The following is an 18,215-nucleotide window of genomic DNA, read 5'->3' on the forward strand; positions in this document are numbered from 1 at the left end:
TTTATAACCGGATAAATAAATATTATATTTCAGGTGTATTTCAGTTCATCACATATTAGTTTTTACTGATATCATGAATATTATGAACCCCCGCTTATTTCACTTGATGATTAATCACTAACGCTACCTGGATGGGGGTTAAGTTATGTTTGGGTAGGTTAGATTATTTTAGATTAGGCTAAGTTTTTTTTGGGGGGGCAGATAAGATTTGGTTAGGTTAGCATCAAGATGTTTAAGCATCAGATATCTATCTGTAATCACATGGTATCAACGACGCCCAAATCTCACTTTTCTCACATTATTAATCTGCTGATGAGCAGGCTTAGCTTCAGCAATGAGTAATAAAACGAGGCTTAAATTCAGCACGGAGTCGTGGAAATGGGTGTAGCTTCAGATTGGGGTAACGAGACGTGGTAGTAGTTAAGCAGGTGTGGTGTTGCAGGTGTCTGGCGAGAGGAGTCAAGAGGAGGTCTTCCGGGATGTCCAGAGAGCTCACGCCAAGATCATGAGGCCCCCTCCACTACCACCCCCGTCACGTGCCTCTATAGGTTAGTGCTCTCTCATCTCAGTATCAGGAAGGGATGAAGAGATAAAGATACCACAGTAACTTACATCCTGCCCCATGTGATTGATATATAATCGCCTAATTGAAAATAAATTATGATATACAGTTTACTTGACAATAGTGACCGTAACGACAAACTGCACCTTCATCTAACCAGAATTTCTAGTTCCACCTTGAATTTACCACCACCACCACCTTGCCATTCTAACCACAACCATGACCATTCGACCACCACCACCATATTTCAATCATCATCAAGAACCTTTTCACTGCAACCATGATCTATCAGCTGCTCCATGAACCTTTCCATAATCGCCACCACCATTATACCACCACCATGACATGTTTACCTCCAGGATCGTACCGAGAGTATCGTAGTATGGCAACATCTAAACAGAATCAGCCGCTCTCCACCTCAGCCATTAATGTAAACTCAGAAGATGCGACCTACCCTCCCTGCCTCTTCTTCATGGGTAAGTCTCCCTGCTTCTTCTTCATGGGGAAGCCTCCCTGCCTCTTCTTCATGGGTAAATCCCACTGCCTCTTCTTCATGGGGAAGTCTTCCTGCTTCTTCATGGGTAAGTTTTCCTGCGTCTTCTTCATGGGGTAGTCTCCCTTCCTCCTCTCCATGGGTAAATCTCCCTGCCTTGTCTTCATGGATAAGTCCCCCTGTCTCTTCTTCATGGGGAAGTCTTCCTGCTTCTTCTTCATGGATAAGCCCCCTGCCTCTTCTTCATGGGGTAGTCTCCCTGCCTCTTCTTCATGGATAAATCTCCCTGCCTCTTCTTCATAGAGAAGTCTCCCTGCCTCTTCTTCATGGGCAAATCTCCCTGCCTCTTCTTCGTGGGGTAGTCTCCCTGCCTCTTCTTCATGGATAAATCTCCCTGCCTCTTCTTCATGGGCAAATCTCCCTGCCTCTTCTTCATAGAGAAGTCTCCCTGCCTCTTCTTCATGGGGAAGTCTCCCTGTCTCTTCTTCAGTAGTAAATCTCTGTGCCATACGCGGGTCATTCGAGCATTTCCATACAGTAACCTTATTTGGGCTGTGCTAAAGGTATTATTTATTTAACAAAGTTATGTGTTCTCTGAGACTTATATTGGAGTTATGATTCTAGTGTGTGTAAGACGATTGTCTAATGAATACGTCAAGATAAATTGTGAAATGGATAGGTCTTGTCCAGTATAATAATTTCAGCAAAGTTTTTAACATATCTAAAACTCTAAGAAGAGACGCCAGGTACTTAACTGCACACTCAAACTGCAGAAACAGGTCGGAGATGAGAAAAATTACAAAATTAAAAGAAAACAATGGCTTGTTTAAGGATTTACCCGAGGGACGTTACCTCGGGTATGTATAGTGGTTTGTGATGTGACGTGTTCCCTTTTGGGTGTTTGTTACGACCCGGGGGCTGTAGTCATAACTATTGATTACTCTCAGTTCACTTTTAATATCCTTTCACTGTCCACCAGGTCAAGTTAACTTCCAGTTTATATAAAAAAATAAAGTAAAATGAATTATATAAAATCAAAAGTAATGATAATCACGAGAAATAAACATAGTTCCTAAACAAGTAACAAAAATGCACTCCTAAAGTGACTGTTAGGTAGCTTGTAGATATTGCTTGTTCCACCATTTGTTAGGGAGCTTAGAGAGAGAGAGAGAGAGAGAGAGAGAGAGAGAGAGAGAGAGAGAGAGAGAGAGAGAGAGAGAGAGAGAGAGAGTACTCATCTATGCAGTAGCCAGGCCGAAACTGACTCAACTGGCGGCACACACCAAATCATCAAATGTGGTCGGCTAAAGGTGGCAGCACACTGGGCACTTTCCTACAAACATGTTGCCCTTTCTGCTGGCAGTTGGCTAAAATGCCCAACAAACAGCATGATTTCGGTTGTTGCTAGAAATGGACAATGGTTTGGCGGTGATCTTTGCTGGCTGGATTAGTGCTCAAATGAATTTCATATAATTTCTAGTGAAAATTGAAGTAAATCATGAAACAATAATAATTTTAAATATAACAGATAAACGGTGACATAATTCTTTTTATTCGTCACTTTAAAACTAATTTAGTATTATCAAATCATTATTCAGGGTCTTCTTTGACCAACCAGCCGCCGCCACATTTAAAGAAACTTCACAACGCGACGGCACCCATTGTCTTTTCATTAGCTTTTGCAGACGCCACACTTGCTTCAGCGATTGAAGAACTAGCACAATCTTGCAAGGCCTCAACTGTAGTAACGGGATCCATGACGAATCTCGTCTAGACACTTTGTTGTTGTTGTTTTCGTTGCGTTGGGCAGATGCGCCAACAAAACATCCCAGAGTAAAGCAAACGTCTCTTTGTTTTTCTGGCCGAACCGTGTTTGCCCAGTGTGCCGCCGCCTTAAGGCTATATCATTGGACTTTAAAATGATTTGGCCTTGGGCAAAAGGGGCGTAGCTTTGACAAACATTTCTTATCATATTTTATTTATAAATTACAAATAATTCAGCTTCAACATTAAATAAACTCATTTATGTATATTATATCGCTAAAGAAAACTATTCGGAACATTACATATTATTTCGTAAACAGCCGAGCATTATACTGTAGACCCGCCTCCAAACTCCACACAACAGACGTGACTCACTAACTACTAACACACCAAACAATTCCTTAAGGAAATACCGGTACTCGTAACAGAGATCGTTAGGATGAGGTTTACCGTGTTTTATTGTATAGTTAAGTCTCCTTAAACAAGTGTCCCAACTCTTCTTTATGAGTAAGTACCATGACTGTTCTTCAAAAGTATCTCAATTTCTTACGATGAACACCTCTCAATTCTTCTTTGTGAGTGATTGTGGATCGTATGTATTTCTTACTTAACGAAGATTAACATGGATACTAATCACAATAAGACAGCCATCTTATGTAAGAATCTTCTCGTAAAAAGTAATAACCTAACCAACCTTATATCTGTCTGATTCATTGTACATTATATTCAGCCATTATTCTTTCACCAAGGCACCTGGTAAGGAGAGCAGGGATGGGCAATGGGAGTGACAAAAGATGTGAGCAGTGGTACAAACAAGCTAATTGAGATCATATTTTGGATTATTAATGTTGATCTTAGCATCTTCTGTAAGAGTTTGGTTTATTGATAATTGGTTTATTGTATAAATAATTATTCCGATGTGAAATTTAACTTAGATATAAATATGTCTGTATGTTTACTTATCTAAATACTGTAAGCGTTAGTGTCCAGTGACTTCCCTATCATTCAATAAGTTCGCCAAGTCTGTAGCAGTAATATGAAGAACATGATTTAATGAAATACATAATATTATTATTATAAGTATTACTAATATTATTCATATTCATATTATTATTATTTGTATTATTATTATTATTATTATACAAACTAATGATTATGACATTTCATTTACCATAACATCATATGTGGTTAATGTGTAGTCAAAGGTGTACTGTATATAAAGTGAGTTCTCATTACAGGGGGTCCTGGCAGCGACAAATGGCGACTAATGAGTGGTATCACCTACTTGTATCCGGGTTGGGCGTGCCTGGGTGTGGGTCAGATGCTTCGGGATAACCTCGCCCGGTGGAAGGAAGACCCTGAGACCTACACTGCCCTGCCCAGCGAGAAAGTCGCCATGATACAGAATCTCATGCGCAAGGGCGAGTTGATACCTCAGGTGAGTGTTGTAGGTGAGGTGGTGTTGTAGGTGAGGTGGTGTTGTAGGTGAGGTGGTGTTGTAGGTACAGTAGTGTTGTAGGTAAGATGGTATTGTAGGTGAGGAAGCAGAAGTAATAATGTTAGTAATAATAATGTAAGTGAGGTAGTGTTATAGATGAGGAAAGAGAGGTAATGTTGTAGGTGAGGAAGGAGCGATAATGCTGTATAGGTGAGGGAGAGAAGGTAATCCTGCAAGTGAGATATTGTTTTTATGGGGGATAAGCCCACCTGGGCACAGGCCACCGAATTTGAGGGAACAACGAGTATGTTAATCAACATCACAACCCACGAAGATGCCGTAAAACCAGCATTTTAAAGCGAGACAGATTTTAAGAGAATGGAAATACAGAAGAAGGCAAAGCATTCCACAGCTTGACTGTGTGAGGAAAGAAGGATGTATTATAACGGGTTATTCTAGTGTGCTCGACATCCACAGAGAAACGGTGGGCACCGCGGGCAAGACGAGTGTTACGAGCTCCCTTGCAGGCGGTACACACTACATTGCCCGTTAAAGTACTTGTAAAAGAGAGAGAGTGAACCAACATTGCGGCGAAGAGAAAGGGAAGAGAGATTATTAACTAAAGAAAGCGAGTTAATAAGATGAAATGCCTTTGATTCCACCCCAGATTGAGACCAGTACTTCAAGTTAGGACGACTGAATCTTTTATAATCCTGTAGCAACTGCTCAGGAGATGAAGTAGCTATTGTATCTGTACAACATGTGTGAGCAGATGGGTATGGCAGTGTCCTGAACCCATTAACACCCCAGTACTAAGAACCCTCACCATATCATGTGTTACCCACTATTATGGAGAGGGAAGTGTTGTACCACAACCACCTGTTATCCTTTACAACACCACCATAGAAGGAAATACTACAACCATCTGTTATCCTCTACACCACCATTGAGGCCATGGTGAGGCCTAGCATATTTATTTTAGAATTTGGCAAAATGATTGCTCCCTGAAATGTGATTGGTGGTGGGTCTTCTATTGTGTAAAATGTAATTGGTAAATACTATGTTTTCTTACTACAGTATTGAAGTCTGCCAAATTTCTACATCCCAATTTGGAGATGCTGCACAGATCCGCCCTGATAGAAGAAACGATATCAGCTCTAGAAACTGATCTAGTTTGGGAGTTGGGTGGAAGGGAAAAACGAGAAGAGTAGAATTTGTTGTAGGTGAAGAAGGAGATGTACAGTAGTATTGTCTGTTAGTAAAAGAAGGTAATCTTGCAAGTGAGGTGGTAATTTACTTGCATATATATATATATATATATATATATATATATATATATATATATATATATATATATGCGCACACACTCGCACATATGTGTAATGTTATTTTTCTTACCTATATCTGGCTGGGGTTATGGATACTCAGTAGTAATGATGCTTCTCTGCCACAGGACCTGGTGCTGGAACTAGTGAGGAAGAAGCTGGAGGAACTGAAGACTCGAGAGGGAGTTGTATTGGTTGGCTTCCCGAGGGATATTATTCAAGCTCAGAACTTTGAAGAGAAGGTAAGGGGCCTAAGGGTTAAGTGAAGATAATACTAGGGACAAGATCATTAAGCTTGTCCAAAAATTCCAGTGGGTTCCTGTTTCTAGGCCAAAGACAAAGAACATCATCTATCTATACCATGGAAGAATAAAATCACCGGTAAATTTGCTTAAGCGCACCTCACTCTGTTAGAGAGTCAAAAATATATTTTTCTAGTGTATTTGTGTGTGTTTAGACCGAATATGACCTTCATTTACGTCGGAAATTGGCCATTTTTTTGTCGATTTCTTTTCGTGGGACGTTTTCCCCCCCAAAATAATGGCTAAGCGAATACAAAATACACCCAAAACACTAGAAAAACATAAACCAAACCTAACTGACTCTCACCATATGATGGAATCACCTATTTTCTTACCTCATTGGCCTGGTTCTTGTTCGTCGTTGGATTCTGAGATTCTTACAGGTTGCTGACGCTGATTCTCGCTTAACGGGGGTATAGGCGGGAAGCTTCTTCCAAGAAGTGATGAAGACACTTTACTGAGGTCGGGAGAACACCATGCGATCGAAAAAATACTAGAGTTTCTTCGTTTTTTCCCAAAAATTCGCAATCAGCTCCATATAATTTAAGTGACACCCATCACAGACTTCCATGGTTGGAAATATGAGACCCCCCCAAAAAAATCGAATTTGATTAGGCCAGAAATACCGCAAATTGAACCCCAAATCATTTTAATTGGTTGCAAAAAAAAATAAATAAATAAAAGCTTATGATTGGCCGCGTGACGTGTATGGGAGCGCATGCACGTGATGATTTATGAAGGAGACACGCAGTGTGGGAGGTGAGGCAGGCGATAATGGCGGAAGATTAATGGAAGAAAATAAAGAACATTTTGGATACGCTATCTCCGTTATTAAACATTTGCGACGGTAATGTAATAGATGAAAATTATCCTATAATTAAACGTCTTATTCGAATATGATAATAGATTTGTGGTAAGAATGTGAGGTTTGAAAATGCAATAATACCAAATCACCTATGTTGGGTAGTAATCTAGCTTCAAAAACTCCATATAAATACAGGCTAAAGGAGCAGAAAGACAATTACCAATGCACATGATATAAATAAATATATATATATATATATATATATATATATATATATATATATATATATATATATATATATATATATATATATAACCACACAGGAAAAGGGATACAATGGAGCACCGTAGCTTTCATCTTTATTCAAGACATCTTCAGAGGCAACTGAATTTACAGGGACTGAGAGAGGCTTATATACAAAGGGTGACCTTGCAAAACATCAGGTCAGGTCAGTAACATGGGATTCACTAATTCACACACCACCTCCACCCCACAAGAAAAAAGAGCTTGTAAATATGGGCAACGTAACAAGTTATGTCAAGTCAGGTAAAAAATGTGAGACCCTCTAATCATCTACCCTACATCTACCTCAAATGCTTTCAAAGCATTTTTAACCTTGGGCCACTGACAAATAAATTTACTAACCATCACTAAGGATTATAGAATTCATTTCCCTAATCAAACTTGCTTCAACCAGAAGTCTTTCTGTGACTCATATTGATTTAAAAACTTCTTTGCTGTTTTTCCAATCCATGGGATGATTATTGTTCTTTATATGAACAAAAAGTGCACTGTTTTCAGATGCTGTTCTCATATTACACTTGTGCTGTTTTATTCTAAGTTGCAATGCTTTCCCAGTCTGACCGACATAATTTCCATTCTACATGGAAAGCAGTAAACACTTCCATTTACATTCAAGGTTGGGCTGTTCTTAATTAATATATTAGTAATAGTTGAGTCAAACTTAATAATTTAAGGAACTGAACTAACGGGACAAATTCATTGCGATAAAGTAGAGTAAAAATATTCTTAAATGTAGAAACTTGTCTAGTTTGAGTACAATAACATTTTTTTTAGCCTTTTTAAGACAACGATCAACAAACAATGGAGGGTACCCAAGATTTTGTGCAATGAATTATGTGTGTTGCAATTCTTCTTCAATAAATTCAGGGTCACAAATACACAAACATCTCAAAAAATTAGCAGAAAAACTGACATTTTGGTAGAGTCAAGGTGACTCAATAAAATGTATGAAACTGTCTACCAATGTAGACTTTCTGTTCACCATAAATTTATAGTTGTGACCATTTCTCATGATAAACATAGCAAGAAATGGAAGGGATCCATTTATTTCTCTTTCAATTTACTGCTACTTATCTTACAAAGGAAAGTGTTTTTCAAATATCGTTTCCTTACTTGCAGTTTCATCAGATCCCACCATTACTCCTGATTGACTGCTCAGAGCTTGAGCTGGGAAGGAACTTAGGCAGGAGAGAAAACCGATTAGACGACAACGTCGCGGCGGCCAGACGGCGACTTGCCATCTACCGCGAGGTGACCCTACCCATGCTCAAGGCCTTCGACGAAAAGAACAGACTTAAGATTGTAAGTGACACCAAGAGTGAAACCATGGTGACAGTGTCAGTCTGTATCTCAGAAACTGTAGGTTTGACTGTTAAGGTTTGTGATTAACCTTGCTCGTCCTCAAAGAAATGTAAGGTTTTCTTGATTTAGCTGATTTTTACTTTTCTTGCAGATCGACGGTGATGCAGACTGGGAACAGGTGGAGAGGGAAGTGAAACGAGCAATCTACGTAGAGACGCAGAACTTGGCTCGCCGTACCCACAGGTCGGCCACTCACACGCCCACGCCCTCTATGCGGGAAGGGTCCACCCAGCCTGCCAGCCCCTGCTTAGATGCTGTCACACACACCACCAGGTTTACATGCCTCAGCTGCTACACCCACCCCTGATGGTCCAGCCCACCCACCCCTGATGGCCCAGCCCACCCACCCCTGATGGTCCATTCCACCCACCCCTGATGGTCCCAGTCCACCCACCCCCGATGGTCCTACCTACCCACCCTTGATGGTTCAGCCCACCCACCCCTAATGGTTCTACTCACCCACCCCTGATGGTTCAGCCCACCCACCCATGATGGTCCAGCCCGCCCACCCCTGATGGTCCTGCACATCCACCACTGATGGTCCTGTCCATCCACCCCCAATGGTCCTACCCACCCACCCCTGATGGTTCAGTCCACCCACCCATGATGGTCCTACCCACCCACTCCTGATGGTTCAGACCACCCACCCCTGATGGTCCTGTCCACTCAGTCCTGATGATCGTACCCATTCACCCTTGACTGGTGATTGCGTAATTTCATCGCAGTGACCCTGGCTCCATAATGTTGCTATTAATGCAACAGTTCCCCCTGACCACATCTACTTCTGTCAACCACTATTCCCAGTGCCTTACCAATATCTCACATACCCACGCTAATAACCTGTTAATATCACTCACTCATGCCGCTGCTAGTGCACACGTTTATAATTACCTCAAGCCGCTCACATTTCAACCCATCATGCCCACTCACCCATTAGTGCCACAGAGCACACCCATGCCAACCATATTACTGTTACTGCTCACCCACAGCAACCTCAACTCTGCCACATTCCCCCACCATCCACTCATAGCTGCAACCAATAATCACAGGGGAGTCTTCCTCACCTGTTAATGTACCCAAAGGTGCCATCAGTGCCACTTTCACATTTCTGTGCATCCAACAACAGTGCATGGAAGTATACCTAGCTTTACTAACTATCTGTGCCATCATTCCCTCGGCATGCCAATCCAACTACTACTCAGTCTCCCTTGTTCGACCTAAGCATGATACCATGATGTGTTAGATCTTAGAGTGGGGTCACTATTAGTAGCATATTTTACACTTGTCACTAATGGACCAGGCCTCTGGTTAGACCTCTTATACTCAACAGTGATTCTGGACAGATAAAGTTGTTAGGGTTGACAACTAGAAAGGATGAATAATTTGCCATTGAATACTAGTGTTAATATCTTCAACAGTACAGTAATTACAGTATAGTGTTTGCACATACTGGGACATTATTTTATTAAAACAATGTATTCATATTGACACATAAGCAATGCAAATTTAACCTTGATCTGGGATTACATAAGGATGTATTTTCCCTCTAGATATAAAATGAAAATTCTTCTACTGTATATGTTTACTTATGTTTGTAAAACAAAACAATACACATATTTATTTTTCTTTATAAATTTATGAACTGTACTGTAATTTATATACAGAAACACTGACGTCTGTATTACTGCTAAGGTTATATTATCACAAAGAAAAAAGAAATATTATGGTACAGAACAGATATAGGATTTTACTTTCAATACGAGGTCCAGCCTCCTTGAGCTTCAACCACTTGATTCCCACACCTCCTGTGTCTTTCATTCACTGGTTTGAGAACTAACTTCATCGCCCACATCCCACTCGCGGGCGGCACATGATGGCCCAGTCTTTCACCACATTGCACAAAGGTAATGATGTGTGTGGATGAGGAATGGCTATGACTTGCACCGACGGTAAAAATACTTCCTCTAAGACTTGAATATAGTCTTTGCCCATGAATGCCCCACTCAGTTGCTGGCTGTGGAACTCGAACTGTCGATTGTTGGATGAGGGGGCGAGTATTACATCCACTCACGTGATGCACCAATAAAAATTGACCATGCAATTCTGTTTTTGCCATCATTCAACTAAAAATTATTATTGTATATTACTGAATAGAGTATTCATTAATATACAATACAGAAACCCATAGTTCTTAAACCATGGGTCGCAAACCGATTTTCAGTGGGTCGCGATGACTCGGCAAATTGATGCTTTTTGCTTGTTTTATGTTTAAACTCTTTAGGTCATCAGTACACAATGGGAGCCTTCACCCACTGTATACTTTGCTAGTTGTACCCTGCTATTAATTTCTACTTGATATGAGAACCACTGGGATAGACTGTCCAAACAATGTTATTTGCGTTGGTGTATTTGTCATATCACTTAATTATTAAATTAATAACCCTGTCATATGCTCTACAGAGGCAACCCAGAGGAGGACACGAGTCGGGACCAATCCAATGGCCATGCCCTAGTACCACCGGGCCCTGACCCTGAAATTGACGATAAGTCGCTCTCTCACGACTTTAGTGAGGTGGAGGTCTTAGCGACAGCTTCCAAGAATTTGATGAAACACGAGGCGGTCTGACACCTGCAGGTGCCCTATTTAGTTTGCCGAAGAAGGTCTGTGATAATACAATCTTCCATTAGAAACAAAGTTGACGATGCAGGAAATTTCGGCGACACTTCTATCTGCTTCGGTTCTTTTCATGTTGATAAGAAAGACCAAGATAGATGGCTGTGTCTCCTTTCACTATGTCTATTGTTTTGCTTCTATGCGTGGGTTTTATTGTCATAGTACCGGCACTAACCTTGCTTATCAGGTGCTGGCTAAAGTGTATGTCCTTTAGTGAGAACACCTCTTTTTCTGTACAAGTTTTATGCTACTCCTAAACATGCTCTTTTAGGGAATTTATTCAAGTATTAATTTTTCATGGTGGATTAGAATATCAATTTAGGAAACACATCATTGCTATGAATGGTGCTCAATGATATGATAGCTAGTGTATAATACACCTTCAGAACCGATTCCTTTAGCCGTATTATGTGAAGAATTATGATATCCAAATAGTCTTATTTTTGTTATCTCTTAAGATACTGTTTTTCAGAATACGAAAAACAAATGGTCCAGGTATATCAACACTGTAGCAAAATTCATCACTTTTATGGATACTCTTCAGTTGGTGCCCTGGAGGATATACTGTATATAGATCTCAGGTAGCAATGGTTGGTTTGACAAGTATGTTTACGTTCATACTAAAAGCTTCTTGCGCGCATAATCTGGTCGTGAATCAACGTCATAAACTTTATCACTTCTATGCTGCTTATTCATTTATTTTTATGTAATGTAGATTAAAAGTACTGTACAGTAATGTTTTATAACAAAGCATACTTGAAGCACTGTCAGGAAAATATCACAAACCATCTTTATGCTGCTCTTACTTGACGGTAAGAACAGTATTTTGGACTCTATGGTTAGGGGTAAACCTTTTATTTAAATGAAATTACAAACACACAAAAGGTGTAATAAAATTACTTCCATTTGTTTTTAAAATCTTTGAAATTAATGATAATAGAAGTGTTCTGGAAAGCCACAGCCATATGCATTTGCAAATCAGAGTTTGTACCTGTTACTGCTGATTTTCTACATATGTATATGTTGATGAACACATGACTTTGACTCCATTGGTGTTCAAAGAATTTTCATGATTTGATAAATGAACAGCAAATAAGTTCATACTAAAACAAAATTCAGATAATGATTTTCATTTACAATGTTGGAAAGAGTCAAGAACAGAAAATCCAGGAATAGAGACTCTTGGCAAAATCACATTATCTAAAATGACGTAACAACGACCTTCACAGGTCATACCTGAAAGTATGTTGTTCCAAAATAATACTGTATTACCTCACTGAATTGCGGCGAGGTCATCATCCTTGTCACTTCTGTAAATTTATTTAATTTAATAATTTATTTATTAGAAAGAACGGCTGATACTACAGTGTACATACTCCAAAGTGGACATATACTGTATGCCTGGAAAAGCGTACTGTTCTTGGAGGGACATCCTCTTCCGATAGGAGCATTCCTTCCTAAAGGAGTTTGATCGCACCTATCGAGTAATGTTGATGGAGAAAATTATCAGTACAAACAGAAGAAAACACTTTTTTTATCATTTTTTAAGTTAATAAAAATATTCTTTGGGTTATGTTATGCTTTTCAGCAGTGCTGTGTCACGTCAGGAATGAATATTCTCATCTCTCCAGGAAAGGTCTTCCTCTGTCTCATTACAAAAATAGTATTTGCTCTGGAGTTAAAGTGTTGTGGTTGATGCGCTAATATTATCACAAAAGCACATGCTTGATGAAGAATAACATTATATACCAGAAGCAACATAAACTGTCATGAGCAATGTGTCCTTCAACGACATGAAGTGTCTGTGAGGACTTCCTTCTTCTCATGAGACAAAGGACAGTGGCAACGTGATGCAAATTTTTTATTTTTTTATACGTGACATTTTGTCTCGAGATATTCTATCCAGAGTTTAAGATTATTAATCAGGAAATTTACACTGAAAACAAATATTTTTCACAACAGCAAGAGCAGGGGTTGATCTAAACTGAGTTCCTATGGGAATCCTGCATTGTTTTCGGTAATACTGTATGTTTAAGTATGGACATAGAACACATGCCTTTTTTTTAAGTAAATATCAGTGATAGAAATCCTCTACATAACCAAAAGTCTCTTGTAAAATAATGTTTATCAAATTTCTTTCCATATTATTATTATAGACTCGACCATTTGATGAAAAATCACTTTGGCTCACTTTAAATTGATCTTGGGTTGGTCTCCACAGCATATAACTGATCCTAATAAAAAAAATGTCCGAATTACATGGATAATCCGCTTGTTGATATAAGTACATTGGTCAAGTGATATACCCTATATTCTTACATGAAAAAAAAATATCCTTAGCATTATATTTAAAGCAATGATGGTGTTACTTGTGCCAACTCTGGTTTTATATAGTACAGTGTGAACAATATGCATCAATACTTCTTCATTTAAGCATTTTTTGGGTGATGATATTCATCATTCATATTACACCAAGTAAATGTATTTAAAATTTTGTATTAATCTTCAACACAGCAATGTGTGCAGAAACGTCTCGCTCGTCTTCGAAAATGAAGCTGCTAAAGTCGCGGGTTGCTGAATTTTTAACATATAACTTGGTACAGTAGATGATAGATATAAAGTAATACAATATACTGTACCGGGATTAATGCTTAATTTTTATGGTATTTTGAATTAAGTTTATCGAACATTTAAGAAAAATGTTTTGGTGGTTGCCTCTGATGCTTAAGTTGTTCTTACACTTGGTTTATTGTAACTTACAAAGCTTTACTTTAATTCTTTATAATTATCATCTCTGGATCTCCATCATAAACTAAAGTTTGGATTAAGTATTTAAAAGGTTGGGAGTATCATAATTTTAGTTTGGCTATTTACCATTATGTGCAAGTTGCAAATTATATTTTGAGTAAAATCAGATGGTTGTTAAAGTCAATTTTACAAGAATGTCTACAAGTTTCATTGTTACCAAAGTCAGAGCTACAGGGCCAGAACATCACAAATGTTTCATGTGGTCAGCAGGAATGTCTACTTCTGGGATCTCACATTTACTTTTAATCCAGCTGGGCACGCTTAGAGTTACGGTTCTGTGACTTATGTATGATGCGACTCTAGCTATCGTGTTAGCTTAGTTTTATTTATTTTATATTTTATTTATTTATTTATTCTGGTCAGTCAGTCCGACAGCATTAGTTCCATTTCTTCATCTAAACACATTGACATCTCCTGACCCTTCCTGTGATGATCATGAAAAACTTATTAATTTCCAAACTATTAACCACATGAGAATAAGCCACCTCTCTGTACTGCACATTATACACTATTGAAAAGTACAATATTCGGCTAAAATAACAAGTAGGTTTTGAAACGTTCTTCTCTCTTTGTAATTTAAGTCAAGGGAATTGCAAACATACAGTCATCAGAGAATTTATCTTATAATCTACAATGAATTCAATCTCTGCAACTGCTTGGAGGAGATGTGATTTCCATTGCCAAACATATACGCTATATTAGCGAAGACTTAATGAATTACTTCTCTATGAAGAAAAGCATTGCATACAGTATTACAATATGTCAGGGTATACTGTACTAACTTTAGCCAGCCTGAAAATTAGGCTTGGTCCACATGTACAAGTCATCTTGTCTCTGAAAATTTGATAAATATTAGGTATGTTTTAGTTACGATCAAGGCCATAAACATGTCCACAGTTCAGAACACATTATATGTAAATGTCAATATTTTTGTAAAATGTTAACTGCTGAATAAATATAATTTAACTTCAATCTAAACCCAATAAGACTGTAAACTTTCTCCAGGTAATGTGTTACTGTCAGGGTAAAGCTTCGAAAATATGATATCCTGTACAAATTTGTATTACACAAACCACCCAATTAAGCTTTCTAAATTGTTAAATATCATTACGCCAGAAGCAACATAAATACATTTTCCAGTAACCAAATTTAATTTGCACACAGTGGCATCTTGGCTTCTGAATTTGCTAATGAATGGCAAATTTAATACAAATATTCTTCTCATATTAATGATTAGAAATTAGAGTAATGAAATGTGAGCTCATTTCTGCAATATTAACGCAGTTGGAAAAGAATGACAAATCATAGTCATACATATAGCAACACAGGTTTATAATAAACCAAATTATTGTTATAATCATCATGAGAAAATGCTTACGGACACCATATTGTCATGGTATCTAGGATGGGGCTGTTGACCTTGTTAGTTAATTATTACAACAGACTTATAAATAGTGTAGCGAAACAATCATCACTAGTATGAATCTGTCCAGAAAAATACTGTGTAAATTTCACATTAAGATATGACAGGTCTCCATGTGTCTTGTAAAGATAATGTAGACAAAAATGACCCATAAAAATAGATATGTAAAATATTTTGAGACATTGTGCAATACATAACTTGGTTTATGTATGTTATAGGGGATGCCATTTATATTTTAACATCTGTATTAGGAAAATTGGTGAATCTTCATACCTACTCTGTGGCAGATGAACTTTGGAGCTGGCAAGGCTTATATTACGTCACATTTATAGCCTCTAGTGTAACAGGGTGAAGATTTTTCACAGAGATGACTTAACGAATGTATTGGATGACCTATGTAGCATTGTAGCTCCTTCCTATGACAAGCTGATATGTATAGCATAGGTCATCCAATATAGCCATTATGAGGCCGAATCCAGGAAAAAGTCACAAGAAAAAGTCACAGAAAAAAAGGCAGGGAAAAAACCTAACCTAACTTAACCTGACCTAACTTAACCTAACCTACGTGTAATGCCATCATATATATATATTTATATTGTGTTGTCAATGTGTACAAGTCAGTGACTTTATTTCAATTCACCATGAGGCCACCACGCTTCGAGGTTGAAAAATCGTTCAAAATAACAAAATTTAACTTTGCATAGATAAAAAATAGAGCAAACTGTTGGCAACACCTCCGCGAAGTAACAGAGTCATTTGGTGATTTTTACTGCGTAAAATACATAATTACAAAAATAAAGGGGAAGGCTTGGCTTTGATTTCATCATCACTAGCTACCAGAGCGCTGGTGTTACCATATATTTATATTTAAATTTATTATCTCTTCTCGCAATTATTTACGCTTTTTTCTAATTATTTGTCCTTTCTCCTAGCTACATCTGACATCTCATTGAGTCAGTATCAGTTGTTCCCTGCTTAAGTTACACCAGCCATCTCCACGTGGATATTGTGGGAAGGCTTTTGCTACACATTTTTACATACCGTGTAGTGTTTGGTGTATTTTGCGGTGTATTTTACGTACACTACCATGTTAAAGATGCCAAAAAGAGGAAATAAGGTGAGTGGGAAGCAGGAGCAATATCGGTACGTGTATTTCAGTAATGTCCCAGTGATGTTTATAGTAACCGGTAAAGGCCTAAATAATACCAGACAGTACATGCACACCACTCACAAAGGAGCATAAATACATCAGTAACAATGCTTTATAGATCATATTTAATTATCATTCACACTAAATCAGAAATGCACAGTACTAATAGCATAATTACAAGAATAACTTAAACGTGCATGTTCTCAAAAGTAAGTTTTTTATTTGGGGATCATAAAGACACCACCAAATTTTGATATTTTTTATGATTTTTGTTCTTAGATACTTAGATACTTCATTACTTTATTAATCTATTTTTTTTTTTTTGCACATGTTTCTTTTGACTGGCCAAAGGACTTTTAGTTTATGGAATTAATTTACCATGACTGTCAGAACACATAGACCAATAACCATAATGTACATACGTATTATTAAAAAAAAAAAACCCAGGTCATAGCTCCTAAATACTGTACCTAATGACTTTATGCATTTTGAAAAGTGGCCAAATTTCACAGTTTTGAGCTTTATTATTTTTAATGCTTCTATTTTTCGTGTACTATATTATATTGAAACTGTGTCAGTAAATATTTTGGGTAAAAAAAAAATCCTAAGTCTAGCTTCATTTGAATTTTTTTCTTAAGTCGAAGTGTGGTGGAGGTTTTTAATAATGGATCGATCCTGAAATCTCATTCTATAGCTGCGGTCTTTTGTTGTAACCGCAGGGATCTGTTATAAGACAAAGGAGCAACAGATCTTTCGTTGTGAGCCACAGAACTTTTGAATAGTTCCAGGTGCTTTTGTTGATGGATAAACTGGTTGTTCACCTATAGACTTACCTGACACTTAGGCTGGTCTAGATTATAAAATAGAATTTCGGTTTCATTTCATCTTGTCTTCATTTTAATGTCAATGAATATTAGCACAAATAGGACAATTATTAGGAAACAGTGGCATTAAATAATTACCATGTGAATAAATTATCAAATAAGATTCACAAATATGAACAAAACTCTGATGAGGTTTGACACTTTGGTCGGCTGAGGGCACGGTGGCCGAATTTTATTTTGCCTTCACGTCATCTCCAGATGCTAGTATTAATGATATTTGAATAGGAAAGTTTCTATCAGTCTCAGTTTTTAAGTCGAAATGAGCTGAACTTAAGGGGTTAAAATATTACATTAAATATTTAATGGTAAATATTTAAAGTGTAGTCTTAACATAGGGCATATATATTACAAGCACTTCTTTCCTCAAAAATTATATTAAGCGTCTTGAAAATTGAGGAAAAAATTTGTAAAATGAGAAGAACTGGTAATGCCACCTTATCATATACAGTATGTTTTTATGTAAATTAAAAAAAAAAGATGCATCTTACATTTAGTCGTGTTCTTTTTCACAAGAGTCTAGGAGTAATTAGAAATGGTGGTATGATATCACATAGAAATATAATTGCTTTCTAGGTTACTGAGACTCCCCCTGTCCCTGAACTGCACAGCAAAATATGGAAAATTACAAATTACATTTGTGACTTAATAAATCAGGCTCCATATCAACGAAAGTTGGATAAACAGCAGGGTATATATAAATATTATTATATGATACTACAAAATAAATTTTCTAAAAAGATTTTATCTATCTAGGGCAACAAAGCTTGTAGGCGCTAGTGCAGAACGCTAAGCAACAGCTTAGAATACAGATTGTAGACGGTGTGATTTTGTTCACCATGGAATATTTCTACAGCTTCACTTAATGATATTTATAAAATGTTTCAATTTGTTATGCTACGACAAATAAAATATAACTACACTT

The 18,215-nt window shown here is 37.7% G+C and overlaps 1 protein-coding gene across 5 annotated transcripts in view; it reads left to right on the forward strand.

Moving 5' to 3' along the window:
• The window catches only part of LOC121868065 (adenylate kinase isoenzyme 5-like), a 76,300-nt gene extending 58,085 nt beyond the window's left edge, over positions 1–18,215 (forward strand). For 4 of the 5 annotated variants that reach the window (XM_042368331.1, XM_042368334.1, XM_042368330.1 and 1 more), the window contains 7 exons: positions 443–548; positions 922–1,038; positions 4,058–4,257; positions 5,711–5,824; positions 8,112–8,294; positions 8,446–8,627; positions 10,815–18,215. In XM_042368331.1, coding sequence (XP_042224265.1) covers positions 443–548; positions 922–1,038; positions 4,058–4,257; positions 5,711–5,824; positions 8,112–8,294; positions 8,446–8,627; positions 10,815–10,980 — 1,068 coding nt within the window. In that variant the 3' untranslated portion in view covers positions 10,981–18,215. The remainder of the gene's footprint in view (positions 1–442; positions 549–921; positions 1,039–4,057; positions 4,258–5,710; positions 5,825–8,111; positions 8,295–8,445; positions 8,628–10,814) is intronic. The other variant, XM_042368332.1, reaches the window with a different exon arrangement.

This window comes from Homarus americanus, unplaced genomic scaffold (assembly GCF_018991925.1).
Source record: "Homarus americanus isolate GMGI-L3 unplaced genomic scaffold, GMGI_Hamer_2.0 scaffold6894, whole genome shotgun sequence".
NCBI classification, from domain to species: domain Eukaryota; kingdom Metazoa; phylum Arthropoda; class Malacostraca; order Decapoda; family Nephropidae; genus Homarus; species Homarus americanus.